We start from the raw sequence: 22,646 nt of genomic DNA on the forward strand, positions 1-22,646 counted from the left end.
CCACATAGCCTAATCAGTTTAACATCTCTCTTTTTATGAAGTGAGAAACAAATCCTTTAAGATCTTCCAGGAGCACTTTGGGAATCTCAAAGTTAATTAAAGTTCAAAATAATTTTATTTAGAAACTGATTTGGGGAAATTGCCAAAAGTGTCAAAAGGTTTAAACACTTAATTATAGGATCATAGATAATTATGAAACAATAGTTATTTATCCAAGGGGGCAATAAAATATTTTAAAGGAAATCACAGATTACAAAGTTAGGAACAAAACTTAGCTCTTATAATATTAGTATTGGAAAGACTTAGTTTTCTAAAATAATCTAGATCTGATAAAGACAAGAAGGGGTCCAGCACTGAGGTGCAGCAGGTCAAGCTGTGGCCTGTGATGCCAGCATCCCATATGGGCACTGGTTCAATTCCTGGCTACTCTGCTTCCCATCCAGCTCCCTGCTAATGCACCTCAGAAGGCAAATGGTTGGGCCTGTTACACCCACATTGCAGACTGAGATAGAATTCCAGGCTCCTGGCTTTGGCCTAGCACAGCCTTGGCCATTGCAGCCATTTGGGGAGTGAACCAGTGAGAAAAGTGTAAAGTTCTCTCTGTAACTCTTTCAAGTAAATAAAATAAATCTTAAAAAAAAAAGTATGAAAAACAGGAAATTAATTTGATAAAACAGAGAATCTTTGTTTTCTAGGCATATTATTTAAAAGGTAAAGAAAACCCTTGGGGCTGGCGCTGTGACACAGCGGGTTAGCGCCCTGGCCTGAAATGCTGGCATCCCATATGGGCACCAGTTCGAGACTCGGCTGCTCCACTTCCGATCCAGCTCTCTGCTACGGCCTGAGAGAGCAGTACAAGATGGCCCAAGACTTTGGGTTCCTGCACCCGCGTGGGAGACCTGGAAGAAGCTCCTGGCTCCTGGCTTCGGATCGGCACAGCTCCAGCCATTGCAGCCAATTGGGGAGTGAACCATCGGATGAAAGACCTTTCTCTCTGCCTCTATCTCTCTCTGTGTAACTCTTTCAAGTAAATAAATAAATCTTTAAAAAAAAAAAAAAAAGAAGAAGAAAACCCTTTCAAGAGGCCAGTATCAAGGCCAGTGCTGTGGCATAGCGGGTAGAACTGCTGCCTGCAGTGCTGGCATTCCATATGGGCACTGGTTCGAGTCTCAGCTACTCTGTTTCCGATTCAGCTCTCTGCTATGGCCTGGGAAAGCAGTGGGAGATGGACCAAGTCCTTGGGTCACTACATGGGAGACCCAGAAAAAGCTCCTGGCTCCTGGCTTTGGATTGGAGCAGCTCTGGCCATTGCAGCCATCTGGGGAGTCAACCAGTCAACCAGATGAAAGGCCTCTCTCTCTCTCTCCCTCTTTCTCTGCCTCTCTGTAACTCTGCCTTTCAAATAAATAAATAAATCTTTAAAAAAAAAAAAAAAAAAAGAGGCCAGTATCATGGCACAGCAGGTTAGGCCACTGCTTATAAAGCTGGCATTCCATACTGGATTGTTTTTTGGAGTCCTGGCTGTTCCACTTCCTACTAATTCACCTTGGAAAGCAACAAAAGACAGCCCAAGTACTTGGGCCCCTGCCATCAATGTAACAGACCAGGATGGAGTTCCTGGCCCAGACCTGCTACTGTGGCCATTTGGGGAGTGAATCAGCAGATGGAAGATATCTCTGTGTCTGTCTGTATCTGTTGCTCTGCCTTTCAAATAAATAAATATTATCTTTAAAACAAAACAAAACTTTGACCTTTTAACAGCTGAAAGACATTAAATTTTAATTTTGTTTGGTATACTATTGATACTGAAATTTGCTTTAAAAACTTACTCTATAACCACCAGATGCTTTTATTAAAAAAATTTTTATAATTTATTTATTCAAGAGGCAGGAAAACAAACAGAGAGCACACCCATCTGCTAGTTTACTCTAACCCAGATGCCTTTGGCAGCCATGACTGGATGAGTTCAAGGTAGGCAGAAACCCAGGTATCCTACATGGGTGGCAGGGAACCAATTACTTGAGCCATCACCTACTGCCTCCCAGGGCACTCATTAGCAAGAAGCCGGAATTGGGAGTGGGTCCAGGACTCAAATCAGGTACTCTGATACAGGATCCTGGTATCCCAACAAGCACCTTAACAATCAGGCCCAATCTTACCCCACATTTTATCCTGTTATCCTTCATTCCCCCCCCAACCCCATTTTTTTGTTTTTTTTTGTTTTTTTTTTTTTGGACAGGCGGAGTTAGAACGGTCTTCCTTTTTCCATTGGTTCACCCTCCAAATGGCTGCCACGGCTGGTGTGCTGCGGCCAGTGCACAACGCCAATCTGAAGCCAGGAGCCAGGTGCTTCCTCCTGGTCTCCCATGTGGGTGCAGGGCCCAAGCACTTGGGCTATTCTCCACTGCCTTCCCGGGCCACAGCAGAGAGCTGGACTGGAAGAGGAGCAACTGGGACACAATCCAGCGCCCCAAATGGGACTAGAACCTGGGGTGCCAGCGCCACAGGTGAAGGATTAGACAAGTGAGCCGCGGCGCCAGCCCTCCCCTTTCATTCTTCTTTCTCAATCTAACACTTTAATTGATCTCCAAGTAGGACAAAACTACTTTTCTTTCTACTCAAGAAAAACACATCTTCATTTCTCATATCCTTTTCTACCAAAAACATATCACACTTTCCTTGCATACAGATTTGCTGTATTTTCACCATTATTCATGATGTAAGTAGGTTAGACTTGTTAACACACACACACACACACACACACACACACAGATGCAAACATGGATCTTACAGCTTTCCCTCTAGAACTTCAGCCATGAGTCAGTAAAACAAGTAATACAAACTTACTAGTTCATATAAAATAGTTAGCTCTCCTATTTCCTCCACTTTGTATATTTTTATCCACATTGTGTCTGTTTACCAGTATTTTTGGAGAAGACTTTCAAGATTTTCTTTTGTCCTGATACGTCATCTCAGAGAGACACAAAAGACATCTGCAGGCTGCCTGTGTATCTCCAAAGCCCACCTGTATGTAGATAAGGTATGTTGTCTACCTTCAATTACCCCTTTTCCTTTTTAGTCTCAGGTAGTTGCTTTAGCATGTCCCTGAGTCCCCTGAGACTCCCAGAGGAGGTAGGGGGCTGACATTCAGGCAACCGAGTGGCTGCAGTGGACAACGGGCTGAAGCAGGTGGAGATCTGCAGGGGGACTTATCAAAGGATTCATGGAAATTGGAGGGAACATTCAAGGGAATTGGATGGAAGATTAAAGTTAGTAAGAGGAAGGAGAAGGAGTAGCAGCAATGGGAAGGAAGAGATCTTGGGTGCAGCCAGTTTGGGGATATCTTAAGTTTCCCAAAGAGGCTAATGAAGTCCTAACAAGGAGGTGGACAGAGTTGGTAGAGTACATAGTCTGCAGGTATTTGAGAAGAGGAGGTTTTTGTGACAGAAAAATCCCCATGGGAGAAGCAGGATCCAAAAGAGAAGAGAGGCCTCATAGAATACCAGAAGAGCCCAGGGAGTCAGGGAATAACCCCTACAAAGCAAAAAGTCAAGAGAAAGACCTTCTATCTCAGGAGGTATCTTTCAAAGAAGCCTGAGACTCTAACCCAGCTTTATAGAGTACACTTAGAATCCTAAGAATAAAAATCTTTCCTTACCAGCTTCAACGGACACCCATCCGGAGCAATGGTTCATCAGTCTGACTCACCATTGGATCCCCGATCAATCAGTCAGGAGTGAAGACAAAGGCTTCAAAGGTGCACACTTGGGGTCCTGGGTGAGAGGTCCGGGGGTCCAATGATGAATCTGATCCTATCCAAGTCACAGCACCACAACTGTTAAAGAAAAAATTACTCAATGATACTTGTTAAAGCATGGTAAGGTAGAGTTTATTCAGGACCACCACAATAAGCACAGGGACCATGGCAATGGAATTTTGAAAGGGGGAGAGACTGGGCTCAACTCCCAATACAGCCTTGGCAAGGAGGAATTTATAGCCAAGGAGTTGGGTGGGGATTGCTGTATGGAAAATTACTAAGAGGTAACATCAGGAGTAAAGAGTCTAGTTAAATCCACCTAACATGACTCCTGCTTACACAGCCAGGGCGATCAGACGTCACTGAGGAATGCTGCAGGATGAGGAATCTGATCAGATGAAGGATGACTAGATATTCAGGAGGGTGGCTTCTTGCTAAAACTGAATTTTACAATGGAGCACTCAGATGGAATGGAGAGGTTCAAGAGCCTGACTACAGGGTGGTCAAGCAAAGAATTTTGGCTACAACTCTCAAATTACTAAAGGACTCTCTGAAGACTCAAACTATATTTGTTTTCACTTACTAAATTACGTTATACTGGGTTCTTACAATGAATTAATGCTTACTTGGGGCAAGTGCTGTGGTGCAGTGAGTTAAGCCATGGTTTTTCAGGACACACAGGCATCCCACAGTGGAGTGCCTGGCTCAAGTGGCATCTACTCTGCTTCAGGTCCAGCTTCCTGCTAATGTGTCCTGAGACGCAGCAAATGATGACTCAAGTATTTGGGTCCCTGCCACTCACATGGAACATACAGCTGGAGTTGTGGGCTCCTGGCTTTGGCCTGGCCCAGAGCTAGATGTTGTGGGCGTTTGAGTGAATCAGGGGACAGAAGATTTTTCCTTTCCTCTCTCATTCCCACCCTTCCTTCCTCTCTTTCTTTCTCTCTCTCTCCCCCTGCCTCTCAAATAAATGAAAATAAATTAATAATTGTAAAAAGAATCCTTTCTTGCTGATATTATCATTGGCAAAAAAAAAAGTAGTACCAAATTGCAGTAAAGTGTACCCTTATAAATTAAATTAAGCCTAGGAGAAATAATTAAAAATATCAACATATCTCTCCCCTACCAAAAAATAAAAAATGCCACTTTAAAAATTTGGCAGAAAACAACAAATGATGGTTTTCATAGCACTGTAATTTTTGTTTTTAATGGAAACTATTCAACTTGGGGCTGGCACTGTGGCACAGCACGTTAACACCCTGGCCTGAAGCGCCTGCATCCCACGTGGGCGCCGGTTCGAGACCCAGCTGCTCCACTTCCGATCCAGCTCTCTGCCGTGGCCTGGGAAAGCAGTGGAGGATGGCCCAACTCCTTGGGCCCCCGCACCCACATGGGAGACTTGGAGGAAGCTCCTGGCTCCTGGCTTTGGATCGGCTCAGCTTCGGCCACTGTTATCAATTGGGGAGTGAACCATCGGATGGAAGATCTCTCTCTCTCTCTCTCTGCCTCTCCTCTCTCAGTGTAATTCTTTCAAATCAATAGATAAATCTTTAAAAAAAAAAAAAAACTATTCAACTTTTACTATATGCCAGACTCTGGACTAAGGATTTTCCCAAAATTGTCCAAAATTCCTTGAAGCATTTAGGAAAAAAATTTTAATTCCTTATGACCTATTAGGTCCCACATGACCTGGCTCCTGCTTTACTCTCTGATCTCATTTCACTTCCCGTGACTGGAAAGCCCTTCACCCAGTATTCACGTGGTTTGTCACTTCATTTCATTAAGGTCCTGGTTCAAATGCTGTGAATTCAGAAGCCTCCCCTCACTACTTTATCTGAAACAGCAACCTTGAGGGTTTTGGCGGTTAAGACACCTCTTGGAATGCTTGCATACCAAATCACAGTGCTTGCATTCAAGTCTCAGATCCGCTTTCGATTCCAGCCCCTGATAAAGCACACCTCTGGAGGAAGCAGGTGCTGCACTAAGTACTGTGGTCCCTGCCACCACGCTGGAGACCTGGATTGAATTCCAAGCTCCTGGCTCCAGCCTGGCCTAGCTCTGGCTATTGCAGGAATTTGCAAAGTGAGCCAGCAAACAGAAGATTTTCATGCATCTCTCTCTGCCTTTCAAATAAATGAAAATAAACATAATATTTTTTTAAAGAAAACAGCAATTCTAGGGTGGGCACTTAGACAATGATCTCATCGATTATTTAAAAAAAATTTTTAAAGGCTTAAGTTACTTACAGTTCTTTCAAGTGAGTCTGAGAAAAAGCATTTTCTTGAATAGACATTACAGCATTGTTGTTCAAATCCCTAAAGAGAAATGAAACATTACCAGTCACCATTTCTACAATTAAGTTACATAAACACTCTAAAAATGGTGAAGAAAAACCTCTGCTAGTAACAAAGATTACTTATTTAGTGAGCTAAATGTATTTCAAAAATACTTACAGATGCTCAAGAGATTCAAGACCAATGAATGCTTTCTTTGTAATTGATTTAATCTGGTTTCCTTGTAAGATTCTGAAAAGAAATTGAATTCATTAAACATGTCTCTGTACAAAGTGAAAATCAGTATAAGAATTATTTTTGCTGTTTTTTTTAACAGGTTCATTGAGGTATAGTCGATGTACGTGCAAGGAAATAAACACATTTTATGTAAATAATTTGATGATAACATGCATCTTTTTAGAAAGCTATGAACTTGTACTGTTAACCAGTACAAAGCACAGCATGAATCCTTCTATTAAGATGCTGGAGCTCAATGAGGTACCTCCGGACAACCATCCTGACCACTGGCTAACTAGTAGTTATCATAAACTAAAACGGATTATATTCCCCATTTCTCTCTTCTTGCCAAAAGATCAGATCAAAGACAAAAGTGTGGGGGCCAGTGCTGTGGCATAGCAGGTTAAGCCTCCGCCTGCAGTGTCAGCATCCCATATGGGCACCAGTTCAAATCCCAGCTGCTCCACTTCTGATCCAGCTCTCTGCCATGGCCTGGGAAAGCAAGAGAACATGGGCCAAGTTCTTGGGCCCCTGCATCCACATGGGAGATCCAGAAGATGCTACTGGCTCTTGGCTCCGGATCAGCCCAGCTGCAGCCGTTGTGGCCATTTGGGGAGTGAAGCAGCAGATGGAAGACTCTCTCTCTCTCTCTGTGTCTCTCTATAACTCTGCCTTTTAAATAAATAAATAAATTTTTTTAATAAAATAGTGTGAATGCTGGAAGAAACTTTTCTCATGGAAGAGCTAAAATCTTCATGTTAGAAAACCCTCCCCTTCAGATGAATCACTCACTAATCTCACACAATTAAACAGATGATCAGTCCAACTATGGTGTTTCAGTGCATTTCTTCTACTTGAATAGAAATTCCAGTTCCATGAGTAACTTTCCTCTAAGTGCCCACAGCAACACTTTGTCAATAAAAAGTGCCCCAACATCACCAACACAAACTTTGTCACACGACAAAGCCCCCTCCATCAGCAGAGTGATCAGAAGGCTCCGCACTATCAAACTAACTCATCACATTTACAATTGGGTCCCAAAAACACACTTTGTAGACACAAACAGAAATACATACAATTTAGTGAGACTTGTGAGTCCAGCAAAGGCTTCACTAGCATCTTCTATGGCCCATGAAATCTCATTGTTTCTTAAGTCTCTACAAAAATGTCAGAGAAAAATAGGTTATGAAAGCACAACCATCACACCACTGGTCAGCATCTGGACATGGCAGTGTCAATGGATTTATACTAATTTTCAATCTTATTTTAGCAGTTATTTATGATGAAGACTTAATCCTGGCTTTTTTTTTTTTTTTCTTTTTTAAGTTCAAACTGACTCTCACAGGCTAAGAATTCAGCTGGCCTTGATAAATAAATCAAGACACCTGCCAGGAGTACTATCTTCCTAGCTAACAGTCTAAAGGATTCATATGAAGAGAAAGATCTTCCATGTTCCTTGTTTGCCCTATAAATTCCACAGCCCAGAGCTGCAGGTGCTGTTTTTTTCTGTAGGTTTGACTCACCTGCACAGAAAAACAAGCTGTTTTCACTTGAGATATGAACTAAGGGAGGTGGGGTGGTAGTGGTGGTCCCCCCTGGTCCCTAGCCAGTTCCTAGGAGATTAAACACCCCAGTCACACAAGCACCCTTGGGTAAAAGCCACCTTTGTTCACAATGATATTTAAGAGGCTTTGGGAGGGAAAAACTTCAAAATCTCACCCATGGAGAAGACACTGCCCAGGACCTCCCATCCAGACCCTGAAGACACACTATTTCGGGATTCTCCAGCCACAACACTTCAGGTGTTGGCATCTCTCCTCCAATACGGTGATTTCTCCTCTTAACTATTTCTTTCTCTTTAGTTATAAATAAATTTCTGATTATTCTATCTCTGTGTTGAGAGTGCTTTGCCACCCACAGATTCAGCCCTGTAGCCACAACTTAAAGTAGCTTTTTTGAGTTTTACAGAGTCCTGAATTGTGTCAGTATATTAAACATGATAGACAGGGTCCTGCAAAAAGGAGAACTGGGGCCAGCATTGTGGTACAGTGGGTTAAGCCAATGCCTGCAACACTGGCATCCACATGGATGCCAGTTCAAGTCTCAGTTATTCCACTTCTGACCCAGCTCTCTGCTAATGTGTCTGGGAAAGCAACAGAAGACTGCTGAACTGCTTGGCTCCCTGTCTCCCATGTGGGAGACCTGGAAGAAGCTCCTGGCTCCTGGCTTCGGCCTGGCCCAGCCCTGGCGATTTTGGTCTTTTGAGGAGTGAATCAGTGGATGCAAATGACTTTCTCTATATTATCCTCTTGCTCTGTAACTCTTTCAAATAAATAAATATTTTTAAAAAGTTTTTTTAAAGTAGGAGGATCACAAGATACAGAGGATATGGCTTACAAATCTGATTTAAGACAACTGAGATTTTTGGGAGACCCAAGCTTTCCCCCAGGGTCTTTAAACTTAAAACAGTTGACAAAGAATAGTACCAAATACAGAGCTTCACAGCTTCAAAGCAATTAATATACCCCCTGGGAAGCAAGAATGATATTCCCATGTATTACATGTATTACATGTAATACAGTGGTCAGTGTATTTTCTTAAAAAAAGGAAATTTATTCTTTCAGGAGCAGCGCCGTGGTGCAGCTGGTTAAAAGCCCTGGCCTGTGGCACCGGCATCTCCTACAGGTGCTGGTTCAAGTCCTGGCTGCTCCACTTCCAATCCAGCTCCCTGCTGATGTGCCTGGGAAAGCTGTAGAAGATGGCCCAAGTCCTTGGGCCCCTCCAATCATGTGGGAAACCTGGAAGAAGCTCCTGGCTCCTGGCTTCAGATTGGCTCAGCTCAGCTCCGGCCATGGTGGCCATTTGAGGGATGAACCAGCTGATGGAAGACCTCTCTCTCTCTCTGTCTCTACCTCTCTTTGTAACTCTGCCTTTCAAATAAATAAAAATCAAAATCTTTAAAAATAAATCTATTCTTTCATTCTCAGAGGATATGTAATTATATTACATCACATGCTGACAGAATACCAGTCAAAAATACTTAATTACCTTTGCTTCCTTAAGTTGTCTCACAGGAAAATAAAGCTCAAAGCTTTTTGCTTTATAGGACAAATATAAATATGTGTGATTAACAGAAAGGAGCTAGGAGATCTCTCTTCTCACGTGGCTATCTTTATTTTATCTTACTGAGGAATAAACAATGAAATAACAAGTGCCCCAACTCTTCAGGACTTTCCCCCTTCTCTACAGCAAACATGGTTAGACATTCTTCCCCAAACTAACAAAATGTCATCCACTCTGGTAAGAGCACTGAGCTAGGGCTGGCGCTGTGGTGTAGCAGGTAAAGCCGCTGGTTGCAGTGCCGGCATACCATATGGGCACTGGTTTGAGTCCCGGCTGCTTCCCTTCCAATCTGGCTCTCTGCTATGGCCTGGGAAAGTAGTAGAAGATGGCCCAAGTGCTTGGGCCCCTGCACCTGCGTGGGAGACCTGGAAGAAGCTCCTGGCTCCTGGCTTCAGATCAGTGCAGCTCTGGTTGTTGCAGCCATCTGGGGAGTGAACCAGCAGATGGAAGACTTCTCTCTGCCTCTGCCTCTCTGTAACTCTGCCTTTCAAATAAATAAATCTTTAAAAAAAAAAAAAAAAAAAAAAAAAGAGCACTGAGCTAAGCAGTTTCTAAGATTCAATCCTAGTTCTACCTTAACTGTTTCTGAGCCACTAGGAAATCATTTACTTCTGCAACTATATCCATAAATTTTAATTATACAAGCAGTAACCAGTGAAAAATTGTCACTCCCTGAACTGCCAAAAAGCTGCAGGTGCATCTGATGCCCAATTTCCACTCCTCTAGTTTTACTGCTGATAATGCAGCAAAGTGAAAAAAAGAAAACCATTTTGAATTTTATAAGGCCAAATCAGAAAGAACTTATAAAAAAAACCATACCTCTGTGCATGTGCACACATACACCTTCACAAAATTATCATGCTGTCCTTCTCACTGATGGCTAGATCCCAAAATTGGGAGCCTCTTTTCTGAAATCATTTATCAATTCTAAACTTGATGACCAGAAAGTTCACTAGAGAGGAAACTTAAGAAGTTACAAATTCTACTAATTACTGTTTTTTCTGATTCTGCTCTATTTGAGATTACCGTATTTCATTCAAATACTGCTTCATTCAATAAATTCTATTCCTTGATCAGGATAAAACATTTAACTTACAGAGCCACAGGGTTTTAGAGTTTAAGTTGTCTTTAACAACTATCTAGTCCTAGATCCTTCCCCAACTGGAGGAAGAGACCCAAAAAATGGTGCCCAGGAAAAGCTAAGGGATTTTGCTACCTGGTGGGATGACAAAGCACACATGACCTTTCATATCAGGGAGACCTGGGTTCCATTTCTGGCCCACACGTTTACAAAGTATGTGATTCTGAGCAAGTTATTTTGATGTCTCTGAACCTCAACCCCCAAAAGAAAACAGCAGCAAAATTTCTGGCATCTGAAAGTACCTGGCACATATCAGATAGTAAGTGTTAATTTCTTCTGTCCTGCAGCAAACCGCAACAGTGAACAGAGCTGCTCCTCCCACTCATCCTGCATCCTCTTAAACAGCAGTGTGGTACATCACCAAGGTTAAAGGAACAAGAAAATGACTGACTGCATTCTTGACGCTAGCAACTGTGTTTTATTCACAGCAACTGGCACAGTGAGAGAGGCTTTGTTGTTCAGGTCATTAACTCAGAATTAAAGTACAAAAAAAAGTGCCTATCACAGTATTGAAATAAATCTTATTTATGGGGATAGAGACAAGTAAGATTGTCTTGCCTCAAGGCATAGTACGAAAGAACCACAAAATATTAGCACACATAAATCTATAGACTGATTAGTCGTTTTAATTTTCTGTATCATGTTAAAAAAATTTAGCATGGAGGGAAGGGAGAGGGAGGGAAATGGATACTTACAGTGTCTGAAGATTGGAAAGAAACCTAAATACACCATCAGCAATATGAGTGACTCTGTTGTCCCCTAAATTCAATCTCTCCAGTAAACTCAGACCCACAAAGGCAGACTCATCCAGGCGGGTCAGCTGGTTATAAGACAAATCACTAAAAACAGGAAACATGGAAGGAAAGCAGCTCATTATATTTTGGTTCAACATACAAATTCTTGCACACTCTAAGAAAGAAAGGTGTCAGATACCATTACTGATCATGGGAATGCTTTATTCCAACCCCTTCTAGGCCCGCAGCCTCGCCAGAAACGCCACCCAACACTTACAGTTCGGAGAGTCTTTGGCAGAACTCCCATGCATCAGGGCTGATTCTTTCAATGGCATTCTGGCTCACATAGAGTTGCTGTAGCATTCGCAAGCCATACAACCACCCCTTATGCACCCAAGTAAGGTTATTGTGTTCCAGTTCTCTGCAGAATTCGAGAGGAGAAAGCACATTTCAAAACGAGGCATTTCAATGACAAGTAGTTTTAAATCTCATTTCTCAGAAAAGCATATACCTCTCTTCAATCCAAATGAGCCAACAAATTCTATTCAATAAATACTTGTATCTTACTTAAAAATTAGTGCTAGAGGACAGTAAGACTATCTAAAATGGCAGATCTCCAAAATCAACATGCCAAGTGGTATAGGATTCCTGTTCTGAATAAATTTTCGGAATTTCCATCAGTCAGAACATTAAGGGAATGTAAACATTTTTAGATGAGAAATTTGTAAGAACAATTAATCAAAATACCACCTGGTTAACCAAACTTAAAAAGCTTTGTGTGTACTTATTTCACATCAGAGGACAGAGAAAGAATGAATGTACCCTCGTATAACCAAGCCAACAATCCCAGCCGCTTGGCACTGAAAAGTCCCAGGCTCCTTTCTAGTACTTACAGTTCTTCCATGTTATTCAGGCCGAAAAATGCTCCATCCTTAAGTTTACTAATTCCATTCCGCTGCATTTTCAAAGATCTTAAGGAGTCAAGCCCTTGGAATGTAAGACCTTCCACAATTTTAATCCTGTTCCTTTTAAGTTCCCTTTAACAAAAATAGTTTTACGGTCAGAAAATTTTTTTGTTAAACTGCTCCAACAAAATTATAAAGAAAAAGACTAGGAAAAACTCTACTTCTTCATCTAGTTACTCACAAGAATTGGAGGTGGGGCAGCTTGAAGATCTTAGGTGGAATCATGCTAATCCGGTTCCGGTTTAACTTTACCACTAATAAAGAACTTGATAAATTATCAAAGCAACCAGCTTCCAGGGTGCTTATCCTGTTATTACTCAAATTTCTAAAATGAAAAAGACAACAGATAAAAAAAATATAGTAAAATAAAAAAATCCGACCAGTGGAAAGCAGCCCTATGACTAGGCTCCAGCTCTATCACTTAACAACTTTACAAAACAGTTAACTGCTTGCTTTGTTCATCTACAAAATTAGGATGAGACCTATTTCATGTAGGTTGTTATGAAACAGTATGTGTGAATATGCTTTATAAACTAGAAAACACTAGCATACATGTTTAATTATCATCATCATTATATAACAACCACTTCTATTTTGCTTTTAACAAAGCTATTGGTTTAAAAAAATCAGATTTAAACCTCAAAAATTACCCTAGGTACTCGCTAGTATTTTCTGAGAATAATACCCTCTTTCTTTTGGGGGAAACAAGAAAAAATAATCCAAAAACTTGACTTTACTTTTTTTTTACACTTGTGTAACAAAATCACAATAACTAACAGATATTTGGGATACCAACAATAAGTATGCACTTTAAAGTAAATCTAACGTAAATTCTTTTTACTTACAGGTATTTAAGTTGCATTCGAGGAAATGAGGATGTCTTGATTTCTGATATTACATTTGAGCTGAGGTCCAAACTTTCAAGAGCAGGGTAAAACTGGAATGCCTCTGCATTTATTTCTGGAATTAGATTATGGACTCTACAAAATAAACATTATATTGAAGCTATTGCTAGTGATCCACCCCAGGACAAAAGAAAGTTAAATTAGGATCAATAATATGAGTACTTAAACAAGAAAACAAACTGTACATTGTCCATAATTTATGTAAAAGATCTGAAATCTTAATCACTTACAATGAAAGCAGAGTAATATTAGATGATGGCTCTCCAAAATATGGTATTTCTGTTAATTCATTGTAATTCATTTTCCTAGGCAAGGGGAAAGCAGATACAAAGCTTTATAAGAAAAACATTACCTCTAGAATTCTAGTTTTCAGCTTAAGATTTTTTTTTAAACTTTTATTTAATGAATATAAATTTCCAAAGTATAGCTTATGGATTACAATGGCTTCCCCCCCTCACAACTTCCCTCCCACCCGCAGCCCTCCCCTTTCCTGCTCCCTCTCCCCTTCCATTCATATCAAGATTCATTTTCAATTCTCTTTATATACATAAGATCAGTTTAGTATATATTAAGTAAAGATTTCAACAGTTTGTACCCACATAGCAACACAAAGTGAAAAATACTGTTCGAGTACTAGTTATAGCATTAAATCACAATGTACAGCACATTAAGGACAGAGATCCTACATGAGGAGTAAGTGCACAGTGACTCCTGTTGTTGACTTAACAAATTGACACTCTTGTTTATGGCATCAGTAATCACTCTAGGCTCTTGTCATAAGTTGCCATAGCTATGGAAGCCTTTTGAGTTCACCGACTCTTTTTTCTTTTTCTTTTTTTTTTTTTTTTTAACAGGCAATGTGGACATTGAGAGAGAAAGAGACAGAGAGAAAGGTAGACAGAGAGAAAGGTATTCCTCCAATGGCCACCGCGGACGGCGTGCTGCGGCTGGCGCACCGCGCTGATCCAATGGCAGGAGCCAGGTACTTCTCCTGGTCTCCCATGGGGTGCAGGGCCCAAGCACTTGGGCCATCCTCCACTGCACTCCCGGGCCACAGCAGAGAGCTGGCCTGGAAGAGGGGCAACCGGGAAAGAATCCGGCGCCCTGACCGGGACTAGAACCCAGTGTGCCGGCGCCGCAAGGTGGAGGATTAGCCTAGTGAGCCGCGGCGCCAGCCCAAGTTCACTGACTCTTATATTTAGACAAGGTCGTAGTCAAAGTGGAAGTTCTCTCCTCCTTTCAGAGAAAGGTACCTCCTTCTTTGATGACCTGTTCTTTCCACTGGAATCTCACTCGCATAGATAGCTTAAGATATTTTTTAAGATATATTTATTCACTTGAAAGGCAGAGTTAGAGAAAGAGAGGGAGGGAGAGGGGGAGAGGGAGAGAGAGAGAAGGAGAAGCAGAAAGAGAGATACCTTCCATCCACTAGTTCACTCGCCAAATGGCCACAACGACTGGGACTGGGCAGATCAAAGCCAGGAGCTGGAGATTTCTCCGGGTCTCCCATGTATGTGCAGGGGCCCAAGGATTTGGGCCATCCTCCATTGCTTTCTCAGACACAAAAGCTGGATAGGAAGTGGAGCAGCAGGGATTCAAACTGGCGACTCTATGGAATATTGGCGCTGCTGACCATGGCTTAACCCACTATGCCACAGCATTGGCCACAACAGATATTCTTTATTATAAATACCAAATTTGAAAAGACCTATATGACACAAAATGAATTAGACTAGCATAAAAATGTTCTTATTGAGAATTTACAAGATTTTAATAAGAACTGCTTTTACTTAGTGTTGTTTTATTGTTGATATCAATATTAGAAAAGCTAGGAAATTATAAATACTTTTAGTCTCAGCAAGTCTTTGAATACCTTCATTTATGATAGGTAATAAGTACCCTCCCTTTTCCTTCTCTAAACATACATACATACATACACACACACACACACACACATTGTTGGGTTGTTTTTAAAGATTTATGTATGTATTTGAAATTTACAAAGAGAGATTGTCTGGTTCACTCCCAAATGCAATCGTTGGATCTGGGCCAAACAGAAGCCAGGAACCAGGAGCTTCTTTCAGGTCTCCCAGGTGGCGCAGGGGCCCAAACACTTGGGCCATTATCTGCTGCTTTCCCAGGCCAATAGCAGGAAGCGAAATTGGAAGTGGAACAGCCAGGACTTGACCTGGCATTCATATGGGATGCCGGTGCCATAGGTGGTGGCTTAACCTGCTATACCACAACGCCAGTCCCACACAATTTGTTTCTAGAGCTATCAAAGTTTGGGGTGGCTACCTGGCACAGTGGTTAAGAAAACACTTGGGGGACCGGCTTGCAACACTAGCATCCCATATAGGCACCAGTTCAAGTCCTGGCTGCTCCACTTCCAACCCAGTTCCCTGCTGATGACTTGGGAAAAGCAACTGAAGGTGATGAAAATGTTTGGGACCCTGCCACCCACATGGGAGAACCTAAAGAAGCTCCTAGCTCTTGCCAAGTCACTGAGGCCATCTAGGGAGTGAACCAGTGGATGGAAGCTCGCTCTCTCTCTCTGTCTCTCCTCTCTGTAACTGACTTCCAAATAAATAAATAAATCTTTGAAGAAGAAGCAGAAGCCACAGCCACCACCACTGGGATGCCCACATCCATACTGGTAAACCTGGGTCTGAATCCTCACTCTGCTTCTGATCCAGCGTCTTGCTAATGCACACACTAGTAGGTAGTAGGTAATGGTTCAAGCACTTGGTCCCTGCCACCCCCTTGGGAGTCCCAGATGGAGTTTCAGGTTTCAGCCTGGTTTCGGCCTGGCTAAGCTCTGGCTTTCAAGGCAGTCAGGGAGAAAACCAAAAGATGGAAGATCTCTCTGTGTCTCACTATTGTTCTTTCAAATTAAAATAAATGGAACTTTAAAAAAAAATAGCTATTCAAAGTTAGAAAGTGATGCCTGAGACAAAAAATGAGATTTGACCACTCAGAGTTGGAATCTATGGCTTAATTTTACAGATAGCATGTCACATCTATTCCAGAAATCCTTTTAACAGGTTGTCTCACATTTTTTATCAAATTTATTACAATCATGTTTTATTAACCTGGTTTCCAATCATCAAACAACATCAACAATCTAGAACACACAGAAGAAACCAGAAGTAAAAGGCTGCCAAGAAATCAATCAAAGTAATGAATCTCATGGAGGGGCTGGTGAGCCGCCTGCTATGCTGACATCCCCATCAGAGTGCTGGCTCAAGTGTCCATATGGGATGCCAGCATTGCAAGCAGCAGCTTAACCTGCTATGTCACAATGCCAGCCCTAAGAAGCAATAAATTGGAGCCAGGGAAAAGAGAATATAGAGACAACAGTATGAAGAAGTTATTACCCTGTCAGTAAAGAATTTAAAAAAAATAAATCTGACAGTTCTCAAGGTATTCAGTATAAAGGCAAAATGGTGTATAACAGGGCATCAGGTTGACATGACAACAGCATTTTAAATGCAACTACCACTGCTCTCTATGTGACCCTGAAGGTTATCCCAAGTCATATACGGCAGACAAAGTAAGTAAGATAACCTGCCACTCTTATCTGATGCCTGGAATGTCTCTTATGAATGTTAATATTTCTTCAAAAAGTCCAAGTGAATTACAACTAACCTTGAGCCACCTGTCTCTATAAATCTTTTCCTCCTGGCTTGTGAAGATTCATATGTCTTTTAGGCACCTGAGATCATATTTGAGTCTATTAAGTTCCCATCCCATCTCCAATAAAGTTCATATGGAATTTGTCCTCTTTCTTTGGTTCCACAGTACTTTGTACCTTGGTAGCCAGTTCTGTTACTCTGGATTTTCCCAAAACAACTGGCGAGCCAGAGAGGGGACTGAGGAAATGGGTAAGGGAAAGGCAGCACTGGCAGATGAGCCATCTGCCTCTGTGAGTAGTAGTGGCATGGCTTGCAGCCCACTGTGTGTTTCTGTTATTTGTTGAATATTTAAGTCACTGTGGTAAGGAAGGGCAATGTGCTGCCACCACAGCGGGCTGGCCATTACCATGGGCTTTTCAGCTACCTTCCAAGGCACAACTGGCTACACAGCAAAGGCAAACATTTGGAGTAAAAATTACAATTACAAAAGGATATGCATCCTTCTGCCTCCCTTCAGGCTTCTAATTTGTCAGGAAAAAAAAATGGAAGAGCAGTTCTAAATTAGAGACCTTAGCTTGCCATTTTGTCTGAATAGGAGGGAAGAAATGAAGAAGGCAACAAGTCAGGGATATTGTCTCATGACCTGAGCGGGAAGAACTAGAATCCTTTGGAAGGAGGAGGGTGAGGACGTGAATGATGCTGAGGTGACAGAAAAGGAAGATCCTTCAGTGTCTGAGTCCCCATTCTTTTCCAAAGCCCAACTCGTGTGGCAGCCAGCTTAAGAGGAGGCACCCTCTGTAGAGGAACCCTTAATGATCTAAGAACATACCTTCACAGAACTGCTAGCCACTGCAAAAACTTTGGGGGAAAAAAAAAAACTGCTCCCATGAGAATCTGACCACCTGGATGATGAGACTCTGGGATATGAAGGAGATATTTCTTAGGCAGGAAATGAAGCTGAAAAAGAGATCACAACCCAACACTTACGCAGAATCTGCAAAATGCCTATCAAGTGCAAGGAAATCATTCCTTTATGAACTGGATCAAAATGGGAATGAGGTATGCTTGGCTGAATGAAGACTTACCAGGCAGACATTTCCCTGGAATAACGGGAGAAGCTCAGGGCATCCTAACGGAATTGGAGATGAGGCAGGGTACCCAGTGCTCAGGCTTTTCACAGGCCCAATGAGGCGGTTAACACCAGTGTGAAAAATAAGCTGTCAAAAAGCAGCCCCAGAGGAAGAGTAAGCTCTGTTTCTCTCTCCTTAGTCTGTTTGTAGGAAAAGATTGTGTATGATGCTGGGGAAGCTATAGCCAATGTGGAAGAGACTGAACCCAACTGTGAAAAATGTATCTTGTCACTCAACAGGGTAAGAGAGAACAAACTAAGCTTGGGAAAAAGAAAAATAAAGACCAGGCTGGGCAACCAGAAAACAAATAGGGCACAACCTTCTTGGTCCTGATGTTTCCCATGAAAAGACAGATAAATGACCAGAAGTGCTATCAGTTGTTCTATGGAGAGGCCTAAAGCCAAACCAGCAGTTCCAAACCCTCCTTTCTACTTCCACAGACAAAACAGTGCACAGTGCTTTTAACAGCCCTGTCTAGCCATAAAAAAAAGCCTCATGGAACTTGGAGAATGACTGCACATTACTGGGAAATTAATAAGGCAGCGTCTACCCACATGCTGCCGTTCCCAATATTACCCAAGTAATAGAAAAATTAACATCCCATCTTGGTTCTGTTCCTGCTGTTTTAGATTTTGCTAAAACTTTTTTCATCACTCCTTTACAAGCAGATTTCCGAGGTCACTGGGCCCTCATGTGGGAGGGCAGACAGTGAACTTTCCAGAAACTGCCCCAAGGATATCTACATATTCCCACTATCTGTCATGGTGTGGTGGCATGGAACCTCATCCTGTTCTCCTGTCCTGTCAGCACTGCATGGTTCCCTTATGCTGATCTTGTGTTAACTGCTGAACACCATGCACTCTTACAGGTTACAGTGGATCACCTCTGCACCCACCTCCAATTTAGAGGAGGAGCTATCAAACTCAACAAACTTCAAGGCCCTGAATTCAAGATCTGTGAAATTTCTTAGGGTACTCTGGTCAGATGAAACCTGTTTAGTATCTGGAATCATACGTGATAAAAAATGCAAACATTCTCTGTACGCTTTATGGTAAAAGACATACATGCTTTTTTCAGGCTTTTGGTTTACTGTTGGGCTTTCTCCCCTCATTCAGCACAATGCCTACACTCATTAGACTGGCTAATTAAAAAGGGGAACACATGGGACTGAAAAGTCCTCCAAAAAGAAGAATTCAAAAGTCAAATTTTGATAGCACATCCCTTGGGCACCCCTCTACCAGGAGCGCCAATCCAATTAGATGTTGCCAGTACAACTGATGGGAAATGCCGGGCCCTTTGGCAAGAGCAATAAGGACAAAAAATACCTCTATGTTTCTGGTCCAGGCAAGATACATGCCTACAGAGCAACAGTTCCTAGTGATATACAATGCCAAGCACTGGAGCCACTGACCAGGGCTTTACCAGTCACAATGTACAGTGGTCTACCTATAAAGGGGGGAGGAAAACGGCCTGTTTTACCAGCCTCAGTCCACTGTAGCACAAACCTCTACCTTTCAGTAAGGGTCTTACACATTTACAACAGGGAAGTGTCCTATCCAACAGCTGACTGACTCTTGATCTATGGACAGTTGTTGGGCCTGGTGACTTACAAAACTATCTCATCATCAAAGGTGACTACCACAGTGCCTATGCTTTCACAAGCACCAGAGGCGACTCTCAAACCTAAATATGCTCGGAATACACGTGTTGAACAAGGGGAACACAAGAGTCCAGTCTGCTGCTGCAGTATAACTCAATGGTACGATCTGGTTTGAGAAGGGGGAAAATCTGAGCAGCCAATGGGCAGAACTATGGGTAGTAGGGCTAACAGTAATTCATGAACCATGGCCACTGGTTGTTTATGCTGACAACTGGGCAGTGTACCGTGACTCTACACTGTGGATGGCACCTTGGAAAAAACAATGATGTACTACAGGAAATCCTCTCTGGGGAGCTGTGATGCGGCAACAAATATGAGAAGAACTCTGTGAACCTGGTGCACAATTAACTATCATGTATTGAAAGGCTCACTTCAGATGCCTTGACTAAAGTACGGGTCCTAGTCTGTTCCAGGTAGCTGGGGTACATTACCAAGAGAGGATGGGGCCGGCACTGTGGCGCAGCGGGTTAAATCCCTGGCCTGAAGCGCTGGCATCCCATACTGGCACAGGTTCGAGACCCAGCTGTTCCACTTCCGATCCAGCTCTCTGCTATGGCCTGGGAAAGCAGGAGAAGATGGCCCAGGTCCTTGGGCCCCTGAACCTGTGTGGCAGACCTGGAAGAAGCTCCTGGCTCCTGGCTTCGGATCAGCACAGCTCCAGCTGTTGCAGCCAATTCGGAGTGAACCATCGGATGGAAGACCTCTCTCTGCCTCTCCTCTCTGTGTAACTCTTTCAAATACATAAATAAATCTTAAAAAAAAAAAAAAAAAAAAAAAAAAAAAAAAAGAGGACAGAAGAGTTAAAGCAGGACTATCTCTATAGTATAGTAAGTTGGTGGTAGCCACAACCCAAGGTCAGGTACACTGGTGCTCCAGGCCCTGCAGCTTGACATATACAGATATATTGAGTCCTCCAACCTGTTTAAGACTGGCAAGTTGATTACACTGGCCCTTTGCCAAACAGTAAGGGACACAAATATGCCTTAACCTATATATAGATTCAGCTGCTGGCCTTTTGCAAGCCTTTCTTAGCAAGAAAGCTAACCAAACTAACACTATCAAAGGTCTTGAGAAGTGTGGAAGCAGGTATTTAGCCTGGTGATTAAGACAGCCATGTCCCTCACTGAAGTGCCTGAGTCTAATTCAAGGCTCCTGACTCAGAGTCAGCATTGTGATACAGCAGTTTTAGCTGCCACCTACCATGCCATCATCTCATAAAAGCACTGTTGGAGTCCTGGCTGCTCCACTTTTGAACCAGCTCTCTGCTAATGTGCCTGGGAAAGCAAAGGAAAGATGGCCTGAGTGCTTGGGCCCCACCACCCATGTGGGAGACCTAGATGGAGTTCCAGGTTCCGAGCTTTGGCTTGACCCAGCTCTGGCCATTGCAGCCATTTGGGAAGTAAACCAGCAGATGCAAGCTCTCTCTTTCTCTCCTCCCTCTCTCTCTGCCTCTCCCCTTCCATGACTCTGCCTTTCAAATAATAAATAAATATTTTTCAAAAGGCTCTTGACTCCAGCTTCCCACCAAAGTATACTCTGGAAGGCAGCAGTGATAGATAAGCAAGTAATTGTGTTCCAGGGCCAGAGTTGCAGTGCAGCAAGTTAAACTGTTGTCGGCAACACTAGCATCCCATATGGGAGCCAGTTAGCACTCTGGCTACTTCACTTCTGACCCAGCTTCATGCTAATGAGCCTGGGAAAGCAGCAGAAGATAGCCCAAGTACTTGGGAGTCTGCACCCATACGGAATACCTGGATGAAGCTCCTGGCTCCAGGCTTCAGCCTGGCCCAGCCCTTCCCATTGTGGCCATCTATGGAGTAAACCAGCAGATGGAAGACCTCTCTCTCAACTTCTCTCTAACTCTTTCAAATAAATAAATGAATCTTTAAAAAAAAAAAATAAGCAATTGGGTTCCCATTTACCCACATGAGACCTGGTTTCCTGACTCTAGTCTCAGCCCTGGCCCAGCTATTGCAGGCATTTGGGCAGTGAAGTAGTGGATGGGAGCTCTAACTGTGGCCTATGGGTTCCCTTTCTGCACTGACAGTGACCAAGGGATCCATTTTACAACATATGCTGTTTGAGACTGGGCTCAAACACATGATATGTCATGGCACATTCATCTGCCACATGCCCCTGGCAACAGAGTTGCTGGAGAGAAAAAAAACAGTCTGTTAAAGCAAAAAGATAAGAAGCCTATTAGGGGCAGGGGCACAGTGGCGTAGCAGGTAAGGCAGTGCCTGCAGTGCCAGCATCCCATAAGGGTGCCGGTTCAAGCCCTGGCTGCTCCACTTCCGATCTAGCTCTCGGCTATGGCCTGGGAAAGCAGAAGAAGATGACCCAAGTCCTTGGGCCCCTGCACCTGCTTGGGAGACCTGGAAGAAGCTCCTGGCTCCTGGCTTCGGATCAGCGCAGCTCCAGCTGTTGCAGCTATCTTGGGAGTGAACCAGCGGATGGAAGACCTCTCTGCCTCTCCCCCTCTGGAACTCTGACTTTCAAATAAATAAATAAATCTTAAAAAAAAAAAAAAGAAAAGAAAAAAGAACAAGACCACCCATGTCCAAGCTGTACACCTAACTGCCATGCTGTCCAAGTATCCAAGTTATCAGTACACAGAATATAGTTGTTTTGAACTCCACAAATGCTAAGCCCAGGAAAAGAGACACTACAGTAGACTGAATATTCTTGCCACAGTTTGAAGCAACTCAAGCCCACATAAACTGATCTCCATTGATCCTACTAGATGCTGCACCCGTTATCATGGCTTATGTCCTGAACAGGCAAAAGGAAATACCTCAGGGCACTAAGGCTGGCCTCTTGCTCTAGCACATCTTCCACCAGATTTAGGAATTACTGATGGACCTCATGCTGCTGGCCAACAAGTCTGGACTGCCCTACCATACAAGGTAGCTGCTGCCCTGCTGTTTAACAGGGATGATGCTACTAGTATTATCTTGCTAAATGTGCAGATTTGCTATTACAAGTCACCACTAAACATTTATATTTTTGCCTATAGCTGTGGCCTGATGATGTTTTTGTTGCTCTTTCTGCTGAGGTCTGCTTTTGAAGCTAGTATTTTCCTGCAG

At 42.8% G+C, this 22,646-nt stretch overlaps 1 protein-coding gene across 6 annotated transcripts in view; it reads right to left on the bottom strand.

The window, feature by feature from the left end:
• The window catches only part of LRIG2 (leucine rich repeats and immunoglobulin like domains 2), a 69,867-nt gene that overhangs the window by 23,787 nt on the left and 23,434 nt on the right, over nucleotides 1-22,646 (bottom strand). For 5 of the 6 annotated variants that reach the window (XM_051856150.3, XM_008264647.5, XM_008264649.5 and 2 more), the window contains exons 3-11: nucleotides 13,366-13,440; nucleotides 13,076-13,210; nucleotides 12,412-12,555; nucleotides 12,159-12,302; nucleotides 11,543-11,686; nucleotides 11,227-11,370; nucleotides 7,344-7,424; nucleotides 6,211-6,282; nucleotides 6,004-6,072 (exon numbers count right to left, since the gene is read on the bottom strand). In XM_051856150.3, coding sequence (XP_051712110.1) covers nucleotides 6,004-6,072; nucleotides 6,211-6,282; nucleotides 7,344-7,424; nucleotides 11,227-11,370; nucleotides 11,543-11,686; nucleotides 12,159-12,302; nucleotides 12,412-12,555; nucleotides 13,076-13,210; nucleotides 13,366-13,436 — 1,004 coding nt within the window. In that variant the 5' untranslated portion in view covers nucleotides 13,437-13,440. Of the gene's footprint in view, nucleotides 1-6,003; nucleotides 6,073-6,210; nucleotides 6,283-7,343; nucleotides 7,425-11,226; nucleotides 11,371-11,542; nucleotides 11,687-12,158; nucleotides 12,303-12,411; nucleotides 12,556-13,075; nucleotides 13,211-13,365; nucleotides 13,441-14,553; nucleotides 14,738-22,646 lie in introns of those variants that run through there. The other variant, XM_051856149.3, reaches the window with a different exon arrangement.

The sequence above is a fragment of the Oryctolagus cuniculus genome, chromosome 7, assembly GCF_051225735.1.
Source record: "Oryctolagus cuniculus isolate XC-2025 breed Fujian yellow rabbit chromosome 7, ASM5122573v1, whole genome shotgun sequence".
NCBI lineage: Eukaryota > Metazoa > Chordata > Mammalia > Lagomorpha > Leporidae > Oryctolagus > Oryctolagus cuniculus.